Source organism: Cannabis sativa, chromosome 4 (assembly GCF_029168945.1).
Source record: "Cannabis sativa cultivar Pink pepper isolate KNU-18-1 chromosome 4, ASM2916894v1, whole genome shotgun sequence".
Classification (NCBI taxonomy): domain Eukaryota; kingdom Viridiplantae; phylum Streptophyta; class Magnoliopsida; order Rosales; family Cannabaceae; genus Cannabis; species Cannabis sativa.
Genome location: NC_083604.1, coordinates 79,082,653 through 79,106,104, shown reverse-complemented (window position 1 = coordinate 79,106,104; position 23,452 = coordinate 79,082,653). Strand labels below are relative to the sequence as shown.

At 30.9% G+C, this 23,452-nt stretch overlaps 3 protein-coding genes across 10 annotated transcripts; 2 read left to right on the top strand and 1 right to left on the bottom strand.

Moving 5' to 3' along the window:
- Nucleotides 1–1,894: 1,894 nt before the first annotated feature.
- On the bottom strand, nucleotides 1,895–4,841 carry LOC115712745 (uncharacterized). 8 transcript variants are annotated; one of them, XR_009687523.1, is made up of 4 exons: nucleotides 4,085–4,814; nucleotides 3,529–3,985; nucleotides 3,014–3,101; nucleotides 1,895–2,916 (listed from the first exon to the last, which is right to left on the bottom strand). XR_009687523.1 is itself a non-coding variant. In XM_030641097.2 (2 exons), the coding sequence occupies exons 1-2, from the start codon at nucleotides 4,571–4,573 to the stop codon at nucleotides 3,923–3,925; spliced, it is 552 nt and encodes a 183-aa protein (XP_030496957.1). In that variant the 5' UTR covers nucleotides 4,574–4,841; the 3' UTR covers nucleotides 3,337–3,922. The 8 variants fall into 8 exon arrangements, 1 of the variants encoding a protein (XP_030496957.1); XR_009687524.1 differs by having other exon boundaries at nucleotides 1,895–2,109; XR_009687522.1 differs by having other exon boundaries at nucleotides 1,895–3,101; nucleotides 3,529–3,683; nucleotides 3,869–3,985.
- Nucleotides 4,842–10,392: 5,551 nt separating this feature from the next.
- Nucleotides 10,393–15,239, top strand: LOC115714225 (monocopper oxidase-like protein SKU5). The gene is made up of 9 exons (XM_030642824.2): nucleotides 10,393–10,921; nucleotides 11,364–11,473; nucleotides 11,564–11,834; nucleotides 12,228–12,366; nucleotides 12,455–12,818; nucleotides 13,222–13,587; nucleotides 13,695–13,773; nucleotides 14,604–14,800; nucleotides 14,920–15,239. The coding sequence occupies exons 1-9, from the start codon at nucleotides 10,769–10,771 to the stop codon at nucleotides 15,026–15,028; spliced, it is 1,788 nt and encodes a 595-aa protein (XP_030498684.2). The 5' UTR covers nucleotides 10,393–10,768; the 3' UTR covers nucleotides 15,029–15,239.
- A 4,859-nt stretch (nucleotides 15,240–20,098) lies between these two features.
- LOC115712932 (serine carboxypeptidase-like 20) lies at nucleotides 20,099–23,432 on the top strand. The gene is made up of 14 exons (XM_030641360.2): nucleotides 20,099–20,489; nucleotides 20,608–20,753; nucleotides 20,905–20,981; nucleotides 21,085–21,207; nucleotides 21,291–21,393; nucleotides 21,499–21,536; nucleotides 21,610–21,711; nucleotides 21,834–21,914; nucleotides 21,993–22,238; nucleotides 22,368–22,433; nucleotides 22,515–22,636; nucleotides 22,713–22,826; nucleotides 22,926–22,971; nucleotides 23,077–23,432. Exons 1-14 carry the CDS (start codon nucleotides 20,341–20,343, stop codon nucleotides 23,158–23,160), a joined length of 1,497 nt encoding a protein of 498 aa, XP_030497220.2. The 5' UTR covers nucleotides 20,099–20,340; the 3' UTR covers nucleotides 23,161–23,432.
- Nucleotides 23,433–23,452: the final 20 nt, after the last annotated feature.

Genomic DNA, 23,452 nt, shown 5'->3' with positions numbered 1-23,452 from the left:
ATAATAGATGAGTGCTCAAGCTACGAGATTGAATGAACATTATCTAACAATTTCTATTGTTGTGTATTCTTAGTGGTGGATGAAATAAAATATTTAAGGTCAATCACTCAATTATGATGCTATAATTTTTTTTACCTGATTTTATTTTAATTTTTTTGTCGATCGATCTGAGAATTAAGTAGTTGATTATTTGACTCGTTTTTCTAATTCTAATCCTGGTTGTAAAATATCCCAATTAGAGTGCAGACTATTATTTTAATTAATTGCTATTAATAAAAAGAAAACTACTTTTTTTTTTTTAAAAAAAAAAAACAATTTTAAAAAAACTACTTTGAGTGTACAATTTATATCAGTTAATAATAATAATAATAATAATAATAATAATAATAATAATAATAATAATAATAAAAACAGTGTATAATTTATAGCATTGCTCTGCACTCACATATTTTGAATTTGAAGTACCAAAACAAATATATTTTTTTTTTTTTGAGAGTTGGTACAAAAACAAATCTAGTAAATAGAAGAATAATGTAAATTTAAAATAGTAAACTTTTGGGATTTGGCTCAACAAGGTGGGGGCCTTAGCCGAAAAGGGTAAATTTTTTTTTTTTTGCAAGAAAAGGGTAAGTTCATATATGGGAGTGTGAGTGGTGTAAAATAATCTTTTGTGCTGTCAGAGACTAATATGGATAATATATATCATGTCCCTCACTATAAGGAATAACGAACAGTATTATAGTTTTTGTGTAGAAAAGATAAGAAAAAGAAAATTACGCCTTAGCTCAAGTCAATTTTATGATGGTGAGGTGACTATGATTTTTATTTATAATTGGATGCTTTAATTTCCATTTTCAAATTATAGACTTGTCCTTAGTATAATATCTATGGCTCGTGGCCAAAATCCAACTAAAAATCATAGTTGCCAACTAGATTAAAATGGTGACAACTTCACAGGAGAAAGTGAATCTATAAAGTAATATATTATGTATATTTATATGTTGTGAATCTCGAGTTCCTTCCATGGTTGGCTTTCTTTGGATGCTTTCAATCATCATATCATATAAATCTCACTGTAAGTAGGATTATATTAGACCAACTAAAAGAGACAAATGTAGTTAAATTTTGTTGGTAAAAGTTGTCAAATTCCCAAGTTAGGGAAATAAATTGATAAATAGAGAGGTAGGGAATGTTCCCAAAAGTCTACTTTTAAGTGAGAAATTATGATTAGAAATTGTCTCTTGTTTGCGTAATTACAGCAACAAAATCAAAAAAGGAAACACCACATGAGTAAAGGGGAATTTAAATTTTTATTAAAAAATAATAATAAAAAAGGAATTTTAATTTTTTCTATTTTTTTTCTCTCTTAGAATATTGCTGTGTTTTTTATCAATGGGGAAGGAAGAAGATGGTCCTTGTTTGAGAGCTTGCATAAGCCATGAAAACAAAGATAAAAATTGAATAAACAATATTGTCATCTCTGTGGCTTTGCTTTTATTTTTGTTTTTGGGTTGCTATCTCATTCATTATTGAAATAAATAACAAAAGGGATAATGGTTGTTTTTTCCTTCCTGTTCATGATAAACATGAACATTGGATAACCTATTATTCTACCTAGAATGAACACACAAAGTCATGTTGAGTCTTTGACCATGCTATTATACTGTACTGGTCATGTATTTGTTTGCATTGTCATTATGTCTATCCGCATGTGATAATATCCACCTAACATACATAATAATAATCAGAAGAAGAAGAAGAAGAGAAAGAGGACCACTTGAATATGCCTAATTAAATCAACTTAATACTAGGGGTGTCAGTACACATGGGATGTCGAGAGCTCAGACAATGACACAGCCAACAAAAAACAATACCACAGTGCAGAGATGAGATCTAGTTCCTGGTTATAATTATTATTACATATTTTATTTATTCTCATATGTAAGGACAAACCTGACCCTTCTCTTACATAGTCATACATATCATTCCATGAAATAATACAACATATATACCACCAAAACTTAAAACCATCAAAGAGATATAAGCACTCAAAAAACTTCCCATAAACTAGTACTAATCTTATATTAATGAAACGGCTGCAATGTGAACCTGAGAGAAAGAAAAAAAACTTTTCCTGAATAAACGAGAAAGTAAGGTTAGCTTAACACTAGGCTACAAAAAACAATGTTAATTATGAATAAACCAATGATTAGTTTAGTATGTGTTCATGGTTAGTTGAAGACAAGAAAAACAGGAGAGAGTGAGAAGGAACTAATTGAATGATCAGTCTGTGGAATATGGGGTTTAATAGCAATGACTGATGAGGTTGGCTTGGCTAACAGGACAAAAACAATCCAGCTTGCATTATGATATATTGTGTATGAGCTTACATTTGCAAAATCAAACAAATTTTGCCAGTTCAAGCTGTCTCTCACGGGGTTTTAAAGCAACCAAATACCTGTCAGAATGATGTTAAAGGGTATCTCTCCGGTCGGCATAGACGGTCTGATCCAGTGCTCTCATACTTCACCCTCAACCTTAAGCACTCCCAAGGAGAGTTAGCATACTCCCAACCTGAAACATTGGCATATCTACCACCACTTGTTTCTTTCTTTCTCACTCTTTTGTATTATTTATTTTTAAGTCCCTTTCTTATATATGTCATTAGCCCCAAATCAAAGGGATACACATTTCAAGCATCAATGAATTAGGTAACATGTCACTTATCAGTCAGCTGTATTAGCAGAGTGGAAAAGACCCACACAAGAGAAAAGTGCAAAAAAGAGAGACCATTTAGAGAAAGAAAGGGAAAAAAAAGGACCTAAAGAAGTTTTGAAAAGAATACCTAAACAAGAAAATCAAGCATGTGATCACTAACCAGTTAGGATACGCAAATGGGAGTGTTAGAGCTTCTACCTAGCCAAACCAAAAGTTAATAATGTAAAAAATAATAATTGTAATGGATTAGGAAAGAAGAAAGGAAACAAAAAAATTTGGCCTTAGAGAAAAGGACCTCTAGATCAAAAATCCCTTTTGCAGAATTTTAGACTCCTAAGCATCACTTCTCTGACAATGGAAATAGAGTTCTTCAAGGTTTACACCTGAGCATAACAATGTAAATATAAGTCCCCATTGCCAAATTAGTACGTACTCAATCAGAAGAGTAAATTTTGGTTAGTAGTAGTAATCACATTCATTGGTCTGGTCCTCTCATCTGGTCAGTCAATTCCATGTGAAAAACACAAGAAGTAAAAAAGCAAAGAAAAGAAGCAAAACCAACAAAGGTGAGAAAGTTAGAATTAGAAGGAAAGGAACAACATTATTGGAACCAAAAAGTAGAAGCACAGAAATGTTTTATTGTTGAATCTTTTGTATAATAATAAACTGTGTCCAAGTTCTCCATGAATCTAAAAATAAAATAAAATAAAAAAACTTACTACAAAAACGGTAATCAACATAATCATCCACCCACAAAGATGTTTATTATAATAATAAACTACTAACAATGTAAACCTGCAGAATCGTCACCTGAATTCGCCTGGACACCAACCCGAAAGAGAATGATCCTGTTTCACTTGAATCTTCTTATGTATGTAAGAAACAATCGCCGCCACTAATCCAATTTCCTCTCCAATGAATTATTCGTTGACCACCCTCCCCTCAATAGTCAACCTCGACATGAGCTGGAAAAGACTATAGTTTGTGAACTCTGCAGCTATATGGAACAAAAAAAGAAAAAAGAAAAAAGAAAACGCAAACACACTGAAAGTCTGTTGAGTAGACCCCATATCTGACTGAAAAATTTACAAGGTTGAGTAGAAAACCCATATGCTGATTGAGCTACAGGCCAACTTATAACAAAAAGTACCTTTTTTTTTATTTTATTTTTTCTCTCTTTCTCTCTTCCTTTTTATCACTGATACTACATATCATCTCTTCCCAAAATTTCCTGCTCAAGTTGATATCGAAGTTTCCCGAAATTACTCTGTGTATTATAACAAATGGGGATTAATCAAAATTCAAATTTTTTAATTTTCTAAAATACGATATATAAAAATCATGAAAGGAATGAGATTGAATGAACCTTGAATACAGTCTCAGCTACAGGAGCATTGCTATTACTCTGCTCCTCCTCAGTTCGAACCGCCACACAATCCGGTGGAGTCTCGAAAAGTGACAAAGAGAATTGTTTAAAGACAACACCAACATCAAAATAAATAAGACCGGAGCTAGGTACATCTACACGAATACCCTTCACCGGAAACCAAAGAAAAAGCTCTTGTGCCGAAATTCCAGACAAACCCCCGATCTGACCATAACTCAGAGTCCCCGAAACATTCCTATCGTAATGTAATTCACTCTCGAATTTAGCATTACAAGCTTGATCCAAGTAAGCTTGGAATCGACCATTCTCATCAATATCAAATTCCCTCACACCTTTAGGCAACAACCCCATCGGAAGCCCATGAGCCTTCAACACCTCATATATCGTCTCTTCCTTCTTCAGCTGTCGAGAATTCGTACAGCTGATTAACGAAGCGAGTAAGAACCATAGAAGAGGTAACAAAGCCATTTCCCCTTAATTTTTTTTGGTAAAGAAACTAAAACAATGCGGAGAAAAGAGTAGATCTTTCGATTATTATAAGATTCCAAACCATATATTCAAAACTATTATAGCTATTTACAGAGCTCGATTACTGAATCGAGATTAGGGTTTTAGAAATTTTTTCTGAAGAAGAAGAAGAAGAAGGAGACAGTAGTGGCGGTGCCAGCTTGAATACAGGAAGGATTAGAAGAATGATCAATTATTGGTGGTGATAAGTGGGGTCTCATCCTCATTTTATACAATGATTCTCTGTATTTCAGTTTCACCTGCAAAATTTACCACCAACCAATGATTTTCCGCCACGTGTGAAAGTAACCGGTCAATTTGGCAACTTGGCGTGAAAAATCCTTTTCGGCTCGTGCTTTTTTCCGGAGATCTGTGGTAACAAGAAGAAAGTGTCAACACGCGCGCATTTACAGCGCGTGAATAGGAGTGAAAGTTTGGCCGGCCGTTGCGTGGGGTGTGATCACGTAGATGCGTACTTATCGTAACTGTGATGCGACTCAAATGAATGAGAGAGACAAGGTTTGGCGTGAACGTGATTAGAAAAGGACTGGAGAGAAAGAAATTTGGGATTAAGGAAAAACCTCATCATTTAGATAAAACATTATATTAAAATATTATTTCTTCTATCATAAGTAAAACTTACCATTATAATATGATATCAAATATTTTATCATATCATATAAAATTTATGACTTTGTTTAATTAATTTTAACTTGGTAAATGGGGTGCCAAAAAACAACAGCATGATATTGGGAATTGTTTTGTTTTTTATTTTTTTTTTATACCGGTCGACGTAAATTCTATTAGGATAATATATGGATAGACTCACATAGCAATTATTTCTTAAAAAAAATTAAGAAAAAGATGTATATACATTTAATTGTAACATATATTTGTAATAAAGAATTATATTTATAGGCATAATGTTAATTTTAGTATAATGGCTATGCTATATTTTATACACAGGTGAAGGATTCAAATCCTATAATAGCATTTTCTTTTATCTAAAAAATTGTTTACATTTGCCCCTCTTGGTAAAAAAAAATGACGTACGTCCCTCATTTTAAATTTTGAATTTACGATGATAATGTATGTAATTAATAATATTAGAGATACTTTAACTTTTATTAAAAAATGTTTGAATACTACATGGTTATTGTAACTTTATTTTGTTTCTATCATAGTATACTACATCGTACATACTTAGAATTCTAAGAAATTTGAAAAATTCAAAACAATATAGATATAGAATACTAAAAATAAGGTTATGTTGCATGTGCTTTTATTATTATTATTATTATTATTATTATTATTATTATTATTATTATTATTATTATTATTATTTATAAGTAATTTTATTTTTTACTCTAAATTATTTGAAATTTTACAAAAATTTGTAAAATATTTTAAATAATTACGCTGCATTAAGTCATGTAAATATTATCATTAAGAGAATATTTGGTATAAAAACTTGATTTGGTGAGTTTTAATTGAAAAAATGAGATTACCTTAAAATGATACCAAACATGGATTTACATATGAAACATATGTTTCGATACACCTACCTATTTTTAAGAAGGGTCCTTTATATGTGCATTAAATATATTTATACATGATATTTTTAGCAAAATAAAAATATGTATTTACTATCCATATTGAGTTTCAAAATATATTTTTTTTGTAATATTATTATTTTAAAACAGTCTTTGTAAAGTCATAATTAAATAAACACAACAACAAACGAGAGAAGGAGATAGTTTACACCCAAAATTTGTTATGAAAGTTAGAACAAAACCAAATAATGAAATTAAAATAATTGAAACATAACTTTAGAAAAAAGCTGACATTAGAAGATTAAGAAAGAGAGATTGTAATTACTAATTAGAATAATGAAAAATAAAGAGAGAGATTATAGTTATAAGTTATTATAGGACACTTGGGAGCGTGACAAGTGGTTATGATTTTGTCTTGGTCTTAATAATACATCTTAATTAGTGAAAGAGAAAGACGATTTAATTATTTATATATATTGGATTTTGTAATAATAATAAGAGTAGAGGCACATTTGGTTTGAGTGGTTCAACAAACACAATTATTTTATTTTTGGTTCTTCAACTACTTTTTATTCAATTATACTCAACCAAATGTACGTACCCTCCCTTCTGATAATCATATTCATACACTTACTTATGTTACCTCTTCTTACACACATAATTGCATGAAAATGTAGTATTAACACCTCTAAAAATTAAATAGTAATAACAAAAGATGAAATTACAATTTTAATGGGTTTTTATACTATTTGTGTAAAAACATTGCTTTTTTCATTTTTCAGAAAAAAAAATATGACAAAGATTCAAGAAAAACTATGGAAAACGGTAACTAGTTACCTAATACTATTCTAGAAAAAAACTATATTTTTGCAATCTTATAACTTAAAATTTGTTATGAAAATTCCGGTAAGGAAACAATTGTGGCCTATGGCAACCCAAATCTAGAGGCCCACAGAGGTATGGCCCATTAGAGTGGGCGGACAAGGATTGTATAGGCCCAGTTAAAGCCCAAGCCGAGAACCAAGCCACAACTCTTCGAGGAAATTACACTACAAACTTCTTTTAAATTGATAACTTTCATTTTTACCTCTACTTTCAAAATTTATTATGTTTATTTTTTTTTTCAATCATTCTACCAATTTTACCCTTATCACTTTACAATAGTCTCCATTCTTCTCTAATTAAAATTTTGCCCAAACTTTCTTACAAACCTACACAACTATTTCCAAACAATACAACTCTATTATGTTGAAATTATGTCTTAGTTATGCGAAGGTGTGAGGATAATTTGGGTATAATACTTATAAAAAGAGGTATGTTTGAATTAAATTTTATTTAAAGGTAAATTTGGTTCATGTATAAAAAAATGGTATTCTTCCACTTATCCATAACTCTTCAGGGCTGAAAGGCCCAGCAGATTTTGCTTGGAAAACTCAAGTTTAATTCCCTCATACACCAATTGCTTCCTCTCTTCGTTCACCAATATGGATTACTAAATTTTCATATAAGTAAATTTTCATTCTTTTTTTTTTTTTTGATAAGTAAATTTTCATTCTTATTTAACAACAATTTTTTTTGGCTTTGTTCTCCTTCCATATGGGCTTTTATTTTGGGCCTTGAATATTTGCTCTACAATGGGCTTTGAGTTTTGATTCCCAAATTTCTTGATTGCTATTTTTAAATTTTATCCCTAGCTAGTAGTGAAATGTTTCTAAAGTAACCAAACGAATAAGTTATCAACAAGTAACCAAAAGACTAAGTATGTTTCCTATCGGCTGATGTTATTTTCACTTGTTGTAAACCTACAACACAAACTCAGATTGATTAATGTCTTTAAACTAAAAGTGACAAAACCAAAATTATGAAACAATATAATTTAGAACATAAAGTAAAGAGAGAAACTAAGAATGAGATTCGGATCTCAAATATTGAGTCCTGGACTCCAAAGAGGAGATTTCTCCACTATGAATTTTCCATTACAAACACCAATTTCAGTACAAGATCGTCAAGAACACTCTCAGTCAGTCTAGGCTCTTCAACACTCAAAACTAGAGCAATTTAGCCAATGTTGACTTAAGTTTCTTCAGCATGATCTCACTCGAATTCTCTCTCACTGTTTCTGTCTCTCTCTCTCTATCTTTTCTTGCCTCTCTCTGATTACAAACAAGAGATTAATATATAGTTGTTAGTAGCTGACATGTCCAGCACTTAACAACTTGAGACAAGCTAGTTATTTAACTAACTAACCAACTTTCCAAGTAGGAATGAATATAACTGAAATTAACAGATTTTTCAATTAATTTGGATATCAAAATAGGTTTAGTTTAGAGTGGATTATTTACCGCATCACTTTTATTATGATTTATTAATGTCTTTAAACTAAAAGTCACCGAAATTATTGAAAAAATGCACATTTCATAAAGTAAAGTAACTAAGAATGAGTCGCATTTTAAATACTGACCAAAATAATATGTTACCAAAAATAAATATATTACTATTATGTCACCAAAATAATAAGTTACATCATAAATGTTGTATACCAAAATAATAAGTTACAAAAAGGTAACTAAGTTGATAAATTATGTTATATATGAAATGAAAGTCGACCCAACCTGACCTTATGTTGCCTCTGCCTTATTCTTTTCAAATTAATATAGATCAAGTGCATAATTTAGGTTTAGGTTTCATCTAAAAAATGAAAATATTTTTGACAAAGATTTTGGTCAACTAATAAAGTATTGATCATTGAAGAAATAGGATTTTTTTTTTTAACATAGAAGAAATAGAATTTGTTCCTCTCAAAATATATACTTGTAGAATTTTACCATTTATTTGGACCAATATAATTATAACCTGTGTACATGTAGTTAAAGTTGGCAAATAAGAAAGAATTTTCAAGGGAACCTTATATTTGTAAATGGAAGTAGAATTCAATAGTATTTTGAATAAATTTTGTATTAAATTTGGCTAAAAAAGATGAATGAATGGTATATTTAGCTTAAATAATACTAAAATTGACTCCAATACATTATGGGCAAAAAAAAATTTATTTTAATAAAAAGATGTAAAAAAAGTCAACAAAATATGATATTTTTATTGAAAGTATATAAAAATTATATTAAATATATAAATAAAAATATAAAAAATTATTGATTGCATTAATGAGGGGTAAACGAGTAAATGAAAAAGTGATATTTATTGTGGTATTAATTTAATTCATGTTATATTTTATATTAAATTTAACACAATTTTTAGTCTGTGTTAAATTTTAACTAAATTATAAATTATTATTGAAGTTTAATTTCATTAACATAAATTAAAAATGGATATAATTTTAGCACTCCATTAAAAATGCTCAAAAAAAAAAAAAAAACTAAGATTTGTTCAAAATTTTATATACGAACAGAGAAGCACTAAAAGTATCTTCAATGGTTAAATTTTACAGAATGTTTATTAAGGTAGACAGTTTAGTTGATAAAATATGAGAGTGTTATACTATTGAAGAGGAATGTATATTATTATAAGAATTTAAATTGATGTCATATAATAATATTTATATTGATGTTAATTTTTTTAAATAAAAAATTAAAATTTATAATTAAAATAAATAAAGTTATATAATTTATAATTAAATAAATAAAATATTTATAATAGTATTAATGTATTTTTTAAAAGTAAAATATTATATTTTTAGATGTGGAGGATTTTAGCATTTTGAAGGAATGTTACCATTGATGTTCTAATGCTTCTTCAAATAATTGTCTGTGTGTGTATTTTTTTTTTATAGAATTCAATAATTGTTTAATAATTTATAAAATCATAGTTATATTGACTTGGGTTGTGATCTAAATTAATTGCAAGAAGAATGTAGTAGCTTTAAGAATAAGAATATCTATAAAGAAAGTGGCTAATATGAAAACAGAATTCAATTTTCAAACATGACAAAAACTAGAAACTAAAAAGCATATGTAAAAATGTAAAATCCAGATGATAAACTAGAAGGGTCCCCAGATCCAACAATTTCAGTCAAAAAGATTTCCTTTTTCTTTACTTCGATTTATCTTTGAGTCTAATAATATATATTATATAATTTTTTCACTACATTCCATAACCGAAGCTTGGTTTGTTGGATCAATCCATGACCTTTATATAGTAAGATTCCATTGGCTGTTTATAAAAGTAGACAACAAAGCAACAGTGGCTACTGCCTATAAAAGTTTGAAGCTTTGAAGTGAGGGACCCCATAAACAACACTACAAACCAAAGGCTCCCTCATCTGGGGCCCAACCTGGTACATTTTCTCACTCTCACATGTGCCTATATCAGTCTATTTTACAAAATTTTACTTCTCTTTCTCTCTCTTTACTGCCACCAAAGTTTGCTTCTGCTGCAGCTCTGCTGTTTCTATGTCACCACTTGTTGAAGCAAACAAAGCAAAGGAACCCCTTTTCTATTTTGCCTATATCAGTCTATTTTGAAGTTTTTAGCTTTGATTGATAAGAGTTATCTGAAACTAGAGCAAAAGATAAAGAAAGCCCAAAAGGGTAGTAAGTAAGGTTTGAAAGGGAAGCTGAGACTGAGACTGAGACTTTGGGGGTTTCCAATGCCCTCAGTTCTGCCATGTCCTTGCTTCTTCTTGTTCTACTTGATTCTCCTTCTTGGTTCCTTAAGTGTTGGTTTGGCTGGTGATCCCTATGTCTTCTATGATTGGTCTGTTTCATACATCAATGCCTCTCCACTTGGACCCAAACAAAAGGTTCTTCCTTTCTCTTTCAATTTTTTTGGTTAATTTTTCTCATAACCCAATTGAGATATGCCTCTTTTAGTTGAATTCCAGCTTGTTTTTTGCTCTTTATGTCTTTTAAGTTGCTTTTCTTGGTTATGGTTAGTGGGAATGCACTACACTTCTGTAACCCATTTTTTAATTTTTATGGCACAAAAGATCTGGAATTTTTTTTTATTACAAGATAGGGAAAAAAGAACTAGAAAATGAGCTCATATAATACTATTTTTCTCTGTTTGAACAACTTTTATATCATGGGTATTGGGTATGTGTTGTCGGCAACTTACTTTATTTTGAGCAACATTACCTTTTGAAAGTCTTTGTTCATATTAATTTTCTTCAGTATTTTACTGTGTTAGACTTAAAGATTTAATTTAATTGATAAAAATGACATTTGTTGCTTCATAATTTCTAGGTTATTGGGATAAATGGGCAGTTTCCAGGACCAATTCTCAATGTCACTACCAACTGGAATGTTGTTGTTAATGTCAAGAATCATCTTGATGAGCCATTACTTATTACATGGTATAATTTCTCATATGGGAGTTATTTTTTAATTGTTGACAAATTCAAATGTAGAAACAAAAACCAAATTTGCATAATGTTTTGATGCAGGAATGGAGTACAGCACAGGAAAAACTCTTGGCAAGATGGCGTTTCGGGGACTAATTGTCCGATCCCGGCCGGTTGGAATTGGACATATGATTTTCAGGTGAAAGATCAGATAGGGAGTTTCTTTTACTTCCCTTCCTTGAACTTTCAAAGAGCTGCAGGAGGGTATGGAGGGGTTATTATAAACAATAGAGCAGTTATTGCACTTCCTTTTCTGGTGCCAGATGGAGATATTACACTCTTTATTAGTGACTGGTATACAAAGAGTCATAAAGTGAGTCCCATATCTTTATTACTAAATCTATTAGTGCATTCTTTCTCTTGGCTTTAATGGGTATGTATGGGATGTTAGTAATTCATAATGCATCAGTATACTATACAAGTAATTCAATGATATAGGAAACAAACATGATTGATTCATTTAGATAACTAAGAAATAATGGTGATGATGTATTTATAGAGTTAAGGGAGACTTAGCAACAAAACTCTGGTTAGAAAAACTCACACTTCAACTTCAATTAGACTTCATTAACTGTAGATCAATAACTATATGGGCTAAAACGGCAAAACCTTATTCATCAACCCTTTTTGTAATAAAATATTTAAAATGTTAATGGAAGCCCAAAATAAAAATCTAACTTGAGACCGATGTTTATGAGGGTAACAGGAACTGAGAAAAGATGTTGAGAATGGAATTGCTCTTGGAGTTCCTGATGGTGTTATTATAAATGGACATGGTCCCTTTCGATATGATGAGGCACTTGTTCCAGCAGGAAATCCTTTCTTATTAGTAAATGTTGAACCAGGTAATTAGTAGTAAACCTCTCTTTTTGTTGTTCTTTTTGGCAATGGAAGACAGGTTGTCAATCTAATTGTAACTTTCTCTTGAAACAGGAAAAACATACCGTATACGGGTGCATAATGTTGGTATCTCAACAAGTTTGAATTTCAGGATACAAAACCATAACTTACTTCTTGTTGAGACTGAAGGATCATATACAGTTCAACAGAACTACTCAAACATGGATATACATGTAGGTCAGTCATATTCGTTCTTGGTAACAATGGATCAAAATGCCAGCAGTGACTACTACATTGTTGCCAGCCCTCGTTTTGTCAATTCATCTTCTTGGACTCGAGTTAATGGAGTTTCCGTTTTGCACTACTCGAACTCTCAGGGGCCTGCTTCAGGTCCTCTCCCCGATCCTCCTACTGATTTGGACCCCTATTTCTCAATGAATCAAGCAAGATCCATAAGGTTGTAGCTGAGTATCTTAATATTACAATCATGGCTAGAAGTTATCTATTTCAAGTGCTTAAAATCACTTTCTTAAAACATATGTGTCTTATAGATATTTAGACCCTGGTTGGTTAGGCTTTTAAAAACTGTTTTTGGATTTGGACTTTCGAATCTTCAAAAGCACATCTGTTGCTGGTTGGGTAACCAGCGAGTTTCAGCTTTTAGCTCGAAAAAGCTATATTCTTCCTGAGAAGCTAAAAGCAAAAGCAGAAGCTCAACCAAATAGGATCTTATTCAATAACCCAATTATACTTACCATTGATGGATTATGATTTACTACTAGTGATTTGCTTTTGATTCCCTTAACAAAAAATTCTTGTTATGGACTAATTAGTATTTGTCATGGTGGTGCAATGTTTAGATGGAATGTCTCTGCTGGTGCTGCTCGTCCAAACCCGCAAGGATCCTTCAAATATGGTCAAATTACAGTCACAGATTTCTATCTGATCACTAACAAACCTCAAGAACTTATAAATGGCAAGTGGCGTACTACCCTCAATGGCATTTCATATTTACCACCTTCAACACCCTTGAAGCTTGCTGAACAGTTCAAGATTCCAGGAGTTTACAAGCTTGATTTCCCTAATAAAATTATGAACAGACGTTCCAAAGTCGATACATCTCTAATTAATGGTACTTATAGAGGTTTCATGGAAATCATCCTCCAGAACAATGACACAACTGTTCAGAACTACCATTTGGATGGCTATGCATTTTTTGTAGTGGGGTGAGCTCTTCGGCTCTTTTTTGTTCTTCTTTTGTTTGCATTTTTCACTGTTATGAAATTGGAGATGTCAGGAACATGAATTGGACAGTTTCTCATTCTTTTTGTAGTATGGATTTTGGAGTTTGGACAGAGAACAGCAGAAACACTTACAACAAGTGGGACGGTGTTGCTCGCAGCACCACGCAGGTACTCATGTTTCTATAACTATAATCGAATTCGAAAATTTGATCAGCAAAACCTCCATTTGAAACTTATCATGACAATGATGTCTCCTGGAATCAGTAAAATATTGTCTGGACCAGCAATAAAAAGGATTTTTTCTTCTCTGAATTTTAGGACCCTTGTAGAGTTTTGTCGCTGAATTTTTGTGTTGCAAAAATTTTGTCGAATTATAAAAATATCCATCTTCAGTTACATTATGCTCATTTTTCAAAACAATTGTTTTATAATCACAGTACGAGAATTTATTTAACTTTAAATTGTTAGAAATCTAGTTTGTTAACATTAAACATACAAATATTAGCTCTAAGAATGCATATCTTATAATTCAGTTTATATTGCTATTTATATGCATTTAAGACTCTTAAATTGAGCCAGATTAACATCACGTTAGTGCTACATCAAAAAATTATTTAAAGAAATGAACAAAATGTAACAGATAGGGGATATTTGCAGTAATCTTTACCGCGTAGGGGGCATTTTTGTAAAAAAAAACGTTTATAAGACAAAACTCTACAATAGTTATAGTTTGGGAGGGACAAATCCTATCCTATTTATTCTTTTTCTTAGCTTTCACAGTGTCTAAATTGTACTATACGTAGATTTATTGAGTGTTTATGAGAAAGTGACTAAACTCTTAGTCAAAAGCTTTATTTATATAGGGAATAATGGATAGTACAGAGGTGGTAGTTATGAAACTAACTACCATCTAACAAACTCTATAGACAGATAATAACCGACCAACTAACATAACTAACTAACTAACGTTAACAGAATGATTTTTGAACTGGCTACAGGTCTTTCCCGGAGCTTGGACAGCAATTTTGATTTCTCTAGACAATAGTGGCATGTGGAACCTTCGAACAGACAATCTGAACTCGTGGTATCTAGGCCAGGAAACGTACATCAGCGTCGTAAACACTGAGGATGACAAATCCGAGGTTTCTTTGCCCGAAAATGCCATATTTTGTGGTGTACTATCATCTCTACAGAAGTAAGATTATATCAAAACTACAACTTTGCTAACTTGTTTTGTGCTATTCTACTCGCTCACCCGAATCAGAATTCGATTTGAACTCTACTAATACATCTTTGTGTTTCTTTAATGTGCAGAGATCAGGCTCAGAGATTCAAGTTTTCTAGTGCATCATCAAAAATATCCTATGCAAGGAGAACATTTTTGGTAATGTTGATTATAGTTTATGCAGCTTTTATTGGGTAATCATGGCTGGAAAAGTTTTGTATAATTTAGTTGAGTACCCAAATTAGTAGAATGGTAAAAAAAAGCCAAAAGGGGCTTTATTAATTTATTGGTGTAGAAATGGAGAGAACACATTGTTGAATGGAACATGTATTATAGTAATTTTTTGTATTGCAAAGCATTTATGTTTATTTGAAAATCACTTGGATATTGCTTAAGGGTGATTTATGAATACCTCTTCTTATTTCATTCTAGAACACATTAATGAAATGGTAACATAAATAAATCAATGTAAATTCAAAGGTAAAGTTAACAATGATTGCTCATTTAAAAAGAATGGTTAAAAAAAAGGTAATTTTGCGATACATAATGTAGTTAGGTGGATTTGACTAAAACTTTACCTTTTGATAAATATAAGATGGTTGTTTTTTTAAAAAGAAAATTAATCTTTTTACATATAATATAAAGAAAATGCATATATTGTACTCTATACTCATTTGGCATTCTATATTTTGAAATTCTAATATACTCTAAAATCAAATATCAAATTTAAATAATAAAATTATACTAATTTGACCAAATTATTTTATGTAATTATATAATTAAATTTAAATTTAGATCCCATATAATATAATTAAAGAGAATTTGATCATATCAATAAAAAAAGTTTAATTTGTATTTTATTGAGTACACACGCACTATTGTATATAACAATGGTAAAAGTTTATTTATTTATTTTTTTACAAGAAAATTATAATTTGACAAATCATTTAAAATAATTATCTGAAGAGCAGAGCACGGACAAATTCCTTACTATAGCTACGACCAACAAAAGAACAAGTAGCAATCGCTAAACAATTAGCGATCTTGTTTGTAGATCGTTTAACAAAAGCACAAGAAATATTATTTATCATAAAAACTAAAAAATTACAATAAAAAATAATTAAATCCAAAGAAGAGACCATATGAGCTGAATTATGAAGAGCATCAATAACACTCTTGCAGTCTGACTCATGCACAATGCATGAGAATCCCTGTTGTTTGATCGAACTTAGAGCTTCCTTCAAACCAATTGTCTCAGCCACAACCAGCTAAACTCGACCAAGCATATGCTTTGAAGAATGAAATAACACACTATCATGATGGTCACGAGCAAGCCATCTAATCCTAAAAAAGTCTGCTCCAAAAATGACAGAGACATCTACATTGACTTTAATCATATCAACACTCGAAGTCGACAATACTCTATACTAACACAAGTGTTGGAAGCCAAAGTGTTAGTTGAACGTTCATGAGCACCCTTTCATTAATTAAAGTAAGACAACGCTGCAGCCACCACGTCATTTGCAACAGAACTTTTACTATGCCACACTAGTCCATTACGAGCATGCCAAAGAGACTAGCAAATCATAGCTACATGACACACCTTCGACTTCCAAAACTTGATGAAACCAACTTGAGAAATCAAATACCGAGAGAAGCCATAGCCATAACGTTTCATCAATCTCATGCCAACACACTTTTGTTAATGGACAATCAACCAAAATATGAAGAATTGATTCGACTCAATCATTACACACCAGACAAGTAACAGAAATATCCACATACCTACCCTTTAAGTGAGACAGGGTTGGTAAACACCCAGAATAAGCTATCCAAAGTAAATCATTAACTTTTAGTGGAATTTTAAGATTCTATAATATTCTTCCAAAATTAAAGTTACTATCTTTCGACCATCTGTCATGAAACAACTAAAAGATACTTATCACTTTAAATCTCAAAAGTTTTTAAAATCAATTATTGGATGGAGATTTTGTTATAAGTTGAAAATGAGGCTATCTTTTCAATTATTGGATAGATTTTGCCCAATTATTTTGGATTGAATATGTTATATATATCTTGGATTAAACAAACATATTAATTGATCATAGTACACATAATAGTATCCAAAGTTGGTGAAGCATTACCTCCACGTGATTTCATATGGAATATTTGAACGAAGTGATCCAAATTACTGCAAAAGAAAAAGACGAAAAATTACAAGGTTTGAATTAATCCAACAATAAGTTATTATCTATTCTCAGACTCAATCGTGAAAGAGTTGATAAAAGTGAGTGTATAATAATAGTTTCCTTAAAACGACAAAATAAGGGTTGTTTGAATTAATGAGAATAGAAAGATTAGTTATATATGACCATCTTTCTACTTTGTCTATTTATTAGGATTAGAAAATTAGGATTAATTACTTGTAATTTTTTTTTAGACTTATGGTTGAATAAATAGAAATTTACTTAGACATGAGATGAAGTGGTCCTCATAATAAGAAACTTCAGCTTTTAATTTAATCTTTGTTCTTCTAGATGATTTAGTAGGCAATGCATGGGTTTTGGCTTTATCAGTAGAACGAGTTATTGCATGTTTGGCATTATAATTAAAAAATTATTTTTTGTTTTTAAAAACGGAAAATTTGGTTTCTTTGGTCTTGTTTTTTAAAATTAGTTTTCAAAAAACATAGTTACAAAAAATGAGAATTTTGAAAACAACAAAATTTTGTTTTCTGTTTTAAAAACCAATTCACTTTTGGTTAATATTGTTTTTAAAAATCACTAACCAAACGTGACTTGTGTTTTAAAAACTTCAAAAACTATTTTTTGTTCTCATTTCTAAAAATAATTTTTTAAAAACAAAAAACAAAAAACAATACCAAACATGCTCTTAATTTTTAGTATGTGGAAAAATAATAGTTTAAAACAATTTATGTAGTGTATATGTATACAATAGCTATTTAGATTTTTCGTATAAGTTTTGTAAAATTCTAACTTATTTACAATATTAAAAACAAATTTCAAAACAGCTTATCTATCGTATAAAAAAAGTTTCAAAATAAAATAAAATTTCAATTTACAATATGTAAAATTTAGATTAAAATTTTTGTAGATATAAAACTCCCTCTATTTATATTAATACTATATAATTTGTGTGTGATTAAATCACATCAATATAATGAAAGAAGACAAGTCCCCAAATAAATATGAGCAATTTGCGGCCAAACCCCCCTATGTTTTGATTTTTATACACTTAACCCCCTAAACTTTATTTTTGGTGGCAAAACCCCCTTATGTTTTAATTTTTATACACTTAACCCCCTTATCTTTTTTTTTTGTGGCAAAACCCCCTTATGTTTTAATTTTTATACACTTAACCCCCTTATCTTTTTTTTGGTGACAAAACCCCCTTATGTTTATTTTTTTTTGCAAATTTGACACGCCAGTTAAATATTACCGTTAAATATAAACTGGATGACCACTGTATACACCTTTGTATATGTAACGGTAAAACCTCGAAGTCGATACAATAGTAATCCAGTTAGTATTTAACGGTAATATTTAACTAAAATTTTAAATTTGCAAAGAAAAGTAAACTGAAGGGTTTTGCACCAAAACAAAAGATAGAGGGGTTAAGTGTATAAAAATTAAAACATAAGGGGGTTTTGCCACTAAAAAAAAAGATAAGGGGGTTAAGTGTATAAAAATTAAACCATAAGGGAGTTTTGCCACCAAAAATAAAGATAAGGGGGTTAAGTGTATAAAAACCAAAACATAAGGGGATTTTGCCGCAAATTTCTATCTACATTGTATATTTAAGTTTATGTCTCTTTTATAATTTGGTGCAAATTTCTATTCATGCTTTGGCTTAAAGCTAACTTCATTTCATACCCTTTTTTTCTTCAGCAAAAAGTCAAATTTGGATAAAAGATAACATAAATCATAAATAAAGACTGTTACTACTTAAAAAAAAACTCATAGCTTACAACAGTTACTATATTGACTCTTTTTCTATTAAAAAAATAAGAAACTGTTATACACAAAACAGCACAGTATAGTAGTCACATAATTCTCATTCTTGTTTTTTTTTTTATTTCTTCTGTCACGCAAAGGTTATTTATTCTAGAATGGTAGAAATGGCATATCATCAATTCTATCTCTACAAACCATCATTAATAAAATCCCAAAAATATATTCACTTGCTAAAATTTCAATTAGTTACCATTGGACACCAGTGATACAGTGACAGTGTTTTTCGTTCTTAAATTTATAATTATAGGAGGTTCTTTTTTTTTAGCAAGGCCCTTTGGCCTTCTTTGAGCATAGATATGACTTGATCGGGTTTGTGTTTTGCTATTACTATTCAATTATAGATATTGCAATTAGTTTTGTCTCTGTGACAAGATTTTAAGTATTTTAATTAGTTTTGTTTCAGTGACATAATTTTGAGTGTTTTAGTCTTATTTGTGTGACATAATTTTATTTTATTTGTTGTTGGTTCTTTATTTTTTGATGGCTCGCCATCAAATCATTGTTAGTGGATGAGAATAACAAATTCTCTGCGACTGAAAAAGTTTTTAGATAGTGCAAACCTTGTACAATAATTGAGTGTTCAAGCTACGAGGTTGCATGAACATGCTGCTACAGTTTCTACTATTGTGTCTTTTAAACGATAGATAAAACTGAATATAAGTATTCTTAAAATTAACTGTGATGCTTCAATCTTTTTAATATGATTTTCTTATTAGTTTTTTATCAAACGAGAAATTAGACGACTAATTATTTGACTTGTTTTTTTAATTTTAATCTAGTCGTATCTCCAAAAAAAAAAAATATTCCGATTAGATGGCAGACTATTATTTTAACTCATTACCATTAATAAATTTGTTTGATTTATTAAAAAAAAAATAAAGAGTAATTTGCGGCATAAATACTTAAGTTTAACTTTCAGTTGCAAATAAATACCTAAGTTTAATTTTTTGCGGTAATAATAACTAAGTTATATTTTTGGAACTCTGTAAGTTTTTCACGTGACAATTTACTTAACTAGATACCTACATAAGTTCCAAAATTATAACTTAAGTATTATTATCGCCAAAAATTAAACTTAATTATTTATTCCCAAATTTCTCAAAAATAAAAATTTATGTGAACCCATACTGCAACAATAACTCCCTAAAAACATTTCTCATGACTGTGCACGTGTCATGTAACTATTGGACCTTCTAACACCTTGAATGACGAGCCTGTTACTCATTACCACTCTTCAAGATGAGGCAGCGTTCATTACTCCTTTGCTTTTTATTATGAGAGCTCCTTCCACTATTTCAGGGCCAGGTTATCTTGCCTTGAAAGTAAAAAACATATATAAAAATGAGTTTATTTTCTTTTTCACTATAAATACTTAACACTTTGGTTATATTATGTAACAGTTTCATCTAGTATTAGATTTTTATTTTCCTAAAATATTGGAGTCCCCACGAAATTGAAATTGAAATTGAAGCAGCCATGGCTATTACAAGGATCAGTCTTGTGCTGTTATTATCTTTAGCTTTACTAAGTATGAGACTTGGATTAACATATTCAGCTCCTGAAAATGCTCTAATCAGTCAAGTTCCTGGCTTTTCAGGCACTCTTCCTTCTAAACACTATTCTGGGTATTGTTTCTATTGCATTCATTGTTTCTTTCAATTTTTGAAAATTTTTAGCTTTTTAATTACTGGGTTTTCTTCAGTTTTTATGCTATAACTTTTTGGGTGTTGGGATCTGTTGAAGGTATGTGACCATTGACCAAGACCATGAGAAGAATCTGTTCTACTATTTTGTTGAATCAGAGAGAAAACCATCTGAGGATCCTGTGGTTCTTTGGCTTAATGGTGGGCCAGGGTGTTCAAGCTTTGATGGCTTTGTTTATGAACATGGTAGATAATTCATAGACTAGTTGACCTTTTTTTTATATCAAGTTTTGATTTTTTATTTTTTTTACCAACTGGGTTATGCTGCAAAGACTTAAAAATGCAGTCTTTGACTCAGATTTGCTTGTTTTACAATTGGTTACTACATATTTTGCAGGCCCATTTAATTTTGAATTACCAAAATCTGATGGAAGCTTTCCCCAACTCCACTTAAATCCATACAGCTGGTCAAAGGTTGAAACTTTTTGACTTTTATTATTATGTATCAAGAAAGAACAAGTTTAATATATAGTTTCAAATCATTACACTATTTACACTTCTTTGGTCACTTTCTCAGGTTTCCAATATTATATATTTGGATTCTCCTGCTGGTGTTGGGTTATCTTACTCAAAAAATAGTAGTGACTATAAAACTGGTGATAAGAAAACTGCATTGGATAGCCATATATTTCTTCTCAAGGTACAATATTTACTTTAAAGGAAAAATTGGCTAATGGGATGAATGAATAGCCCCAAAAATACTAATTCTTATGTTGCAAACAGTGGTTTGAACTCTATCCGGAGTACCTTAAAAACCCTTTCTTCATTGCTGGAGAATCATATGCTGGAGTTTATGTGCCAACTCTTGCTTATGAAGTAGTTAAAGGTATTTTTAAGTTAAAAGTACTAACAACAAAAGGGGTAGTTTTTTTCTTTCTTTGTTTTGACATTAAGGCTAAAAGCTCCAACTTTGTATTTGGATTTGTTACAGGACTTGATGCTGGTGCAACACCCAAGCTTAACTTTAAGGTATCTTCAGATTGACTTAGTTTAAGCTCATTCACATACATTGTTTTTTTAACTTAAATTCACTTATGCACAGGGTTATCTGGTGGGAAATGGAGTAACTGATGATGTGTTTGATGGTAATGCTTTGGTTCCATTTGCCCATGGAATGGGACTCATATCAGATGAGCTTTTTCAGGTGAGTTCCTCATTTGATATTGATCACATAACAATAACAATAACAATACATGAAATAAGTACATTAAGAATCTTGCTCACTTTCTTGGGAAATTTTTGCCCAAAATCTTGTGCTAATTGCAGGAGGTGACAACTGAGTGTAAGGGAAACTTTTATAATCCTCTCAATGATAGTTGTCAGAGCAAGCTTTCAAAAGTTGATGAGGTAACATAAAACTACTCCTATTGTAAGTGTAGAGAAAATTTTCTTAGAAATTTTGTTTGAAGATTCAATTAATTTCAGGACATAGATGGACTGAACATATACGACATACTCGAACCATGTTATCACCAACCAGAATTAAGAGAGGTTACAGCTACTACTAATTCTAAACTGCCATCCAGCTTCAGACAGTTAGGTGAGACCGAAAGGCCTTCTGCTGTTAGAATGAGGATTTTCGGTCGTGCATGGCCCTTTAGAGCTCCTGTTAGAGAAGGAAGAGTCCCAACTTGGCCTGAGCTTCTTAATAGTGGCAATGTTCCATGCACTGTAAGTTACTTAGGTCTCTGAATAGGCTAAGAGAAAAAGTCTTATTCTTGTTATGCTCCTGCAAAAAATAATGAGTTTACTTCTTTCATTTGTGTTCATTCTCTAGTTTTTTTCATTTGATTCCTACAGAGTGATGAGGTTGCTACCGCGTGGTTGAACAATGAAACAGTCAGAAAAGCACTTCATGTAGCTGAGGTAGTTTGATTATCCAGAATCTCAAAAAAAATAAAATTCAGGCATTGAAATCAGTAGTATTAACCATTGTTGTACAAGCAGGAGAGCTTGGTGGGCAGCTGGGAATTGTGTACAAACAAAATCTTATTTTACCATGACGCTGGAAGCATGATTCCTTACCACAAAAACCTCACGTCTCGGGGATACCGAGCGCTTATCTTCAGGTACTTTTCTGAAGCCTAATGCCATCTAAACAAGAAGCTCTGAAAAAAAAATAAACTGATCCAATTCGTGTAACAGTGGCGATCACGACATGTGTGTTCCATACACCGGGAGTGAAGCTTGGACAAGATCAATGGGTTATGAGGTTGTGGATGAATGGAGACCTTGGCTCTCCAGTGAACAAATCGCCGGGTACATCTTTTTTTCTTTACCAAAATGGAAAAAGATTTTTATGAACAAGAATGGAAACCCCATGAATCTAAAGTGATTTATCTTTCTCTTTGGTTACAGGTACACACAGGGCTATGCACATAATCTCACCTTTGCAACCGTAAAGGTCCATACTTGAAACCACAACACTATGATGACATTCTTTAGTATCTTATCTTTTTAACAGTGTTTAACTTTTTACAATTTTGTTTGATTGTTCAATGGGTTTCAGGGATCTGGACACACTGTTCCTGAATACAAGCCACGAGAAGCATTGGATCTGTACAGTCGTTTCTTGGCTGGACAGAAACTATAAAAGATTCATGGAGTTCCCCAACATGATAATAATTTAAGGAGAGAAGAAGACTAAGAAAGATTGCTTTACTTATCTTACCATTTTTAATTCTGATCAATTTAAGAAGTAAACGTTAATTTCTCTCTCTCGGATATCTTAGTTAAATGTATTGAGAATTTTACTATTATGGAAAGTCATTACTGCATAACACTGTTTCAAGTTAATCGTTTTATGTATATGTGAGATAGCTCTATAATAATGCTCATCAATAAAATCAGACATGGATAACTAAAGGAAAGAGTAACTAACATCA

Bases quoted from the DNA above. Each gene is read 5' to 3' on its own strand.
- LOC115712745 (XM_030641097.2), bottom strand. From the start codon at position 4,573: ATGGCTTTGTTACCTCTTCTATGGTTCTTACTCGCTTCGTTAATCAGC. The intron at 3,986-4,084 runs GTTCATTCAATC...TATAATACACAG, and splicing joins TAGCTGAGACTGTATTCAAG to AGTAATTTCGGGAAACTTCG.
- LOC115714225 (XM_030642824.2), top strand. From the start codon at position 10,769: ATGCCCTCAGTTCTGCCATGTCCTTGCTTCTTCTTGTTCTACTTGATT. The intron at 11,474-11,563 runs GTATAATTTCTC...GTTTTGATGCAG, and splicing joins GAGCCATTACTTATTACATG to GAATGGAGTACAGCACAGGA. The intron at 13,774-14,603 runs GTACTCATGTTT...AACTGGCTACAG, and splicing joins TTGCTCGCAGCACCACGCAG to GTCTTTCCCGGAGCTTGGAC.
- LOC115712932 (XM_030641360.2), top strand. From the start codon at position 20,341: ATGGCTATTACAAGGATCAGTCTTGTGCTGTTATTATCTTTAGCTTTA. The intron at 20,754-20,904 runs GTAGATAATTCA...CATATTTTGCAG, and splicing joins TGGCTTTGTTTATGAACATG to GCCCATTTAATTTTGAATTA. The intron at 20,982-21,084 runs GTTGAAACTTTT...TCACTTTCTCAG, and splicing joins ATCCATACAGCTGGTCAAAG to GTTTCCAATATTATATATTT.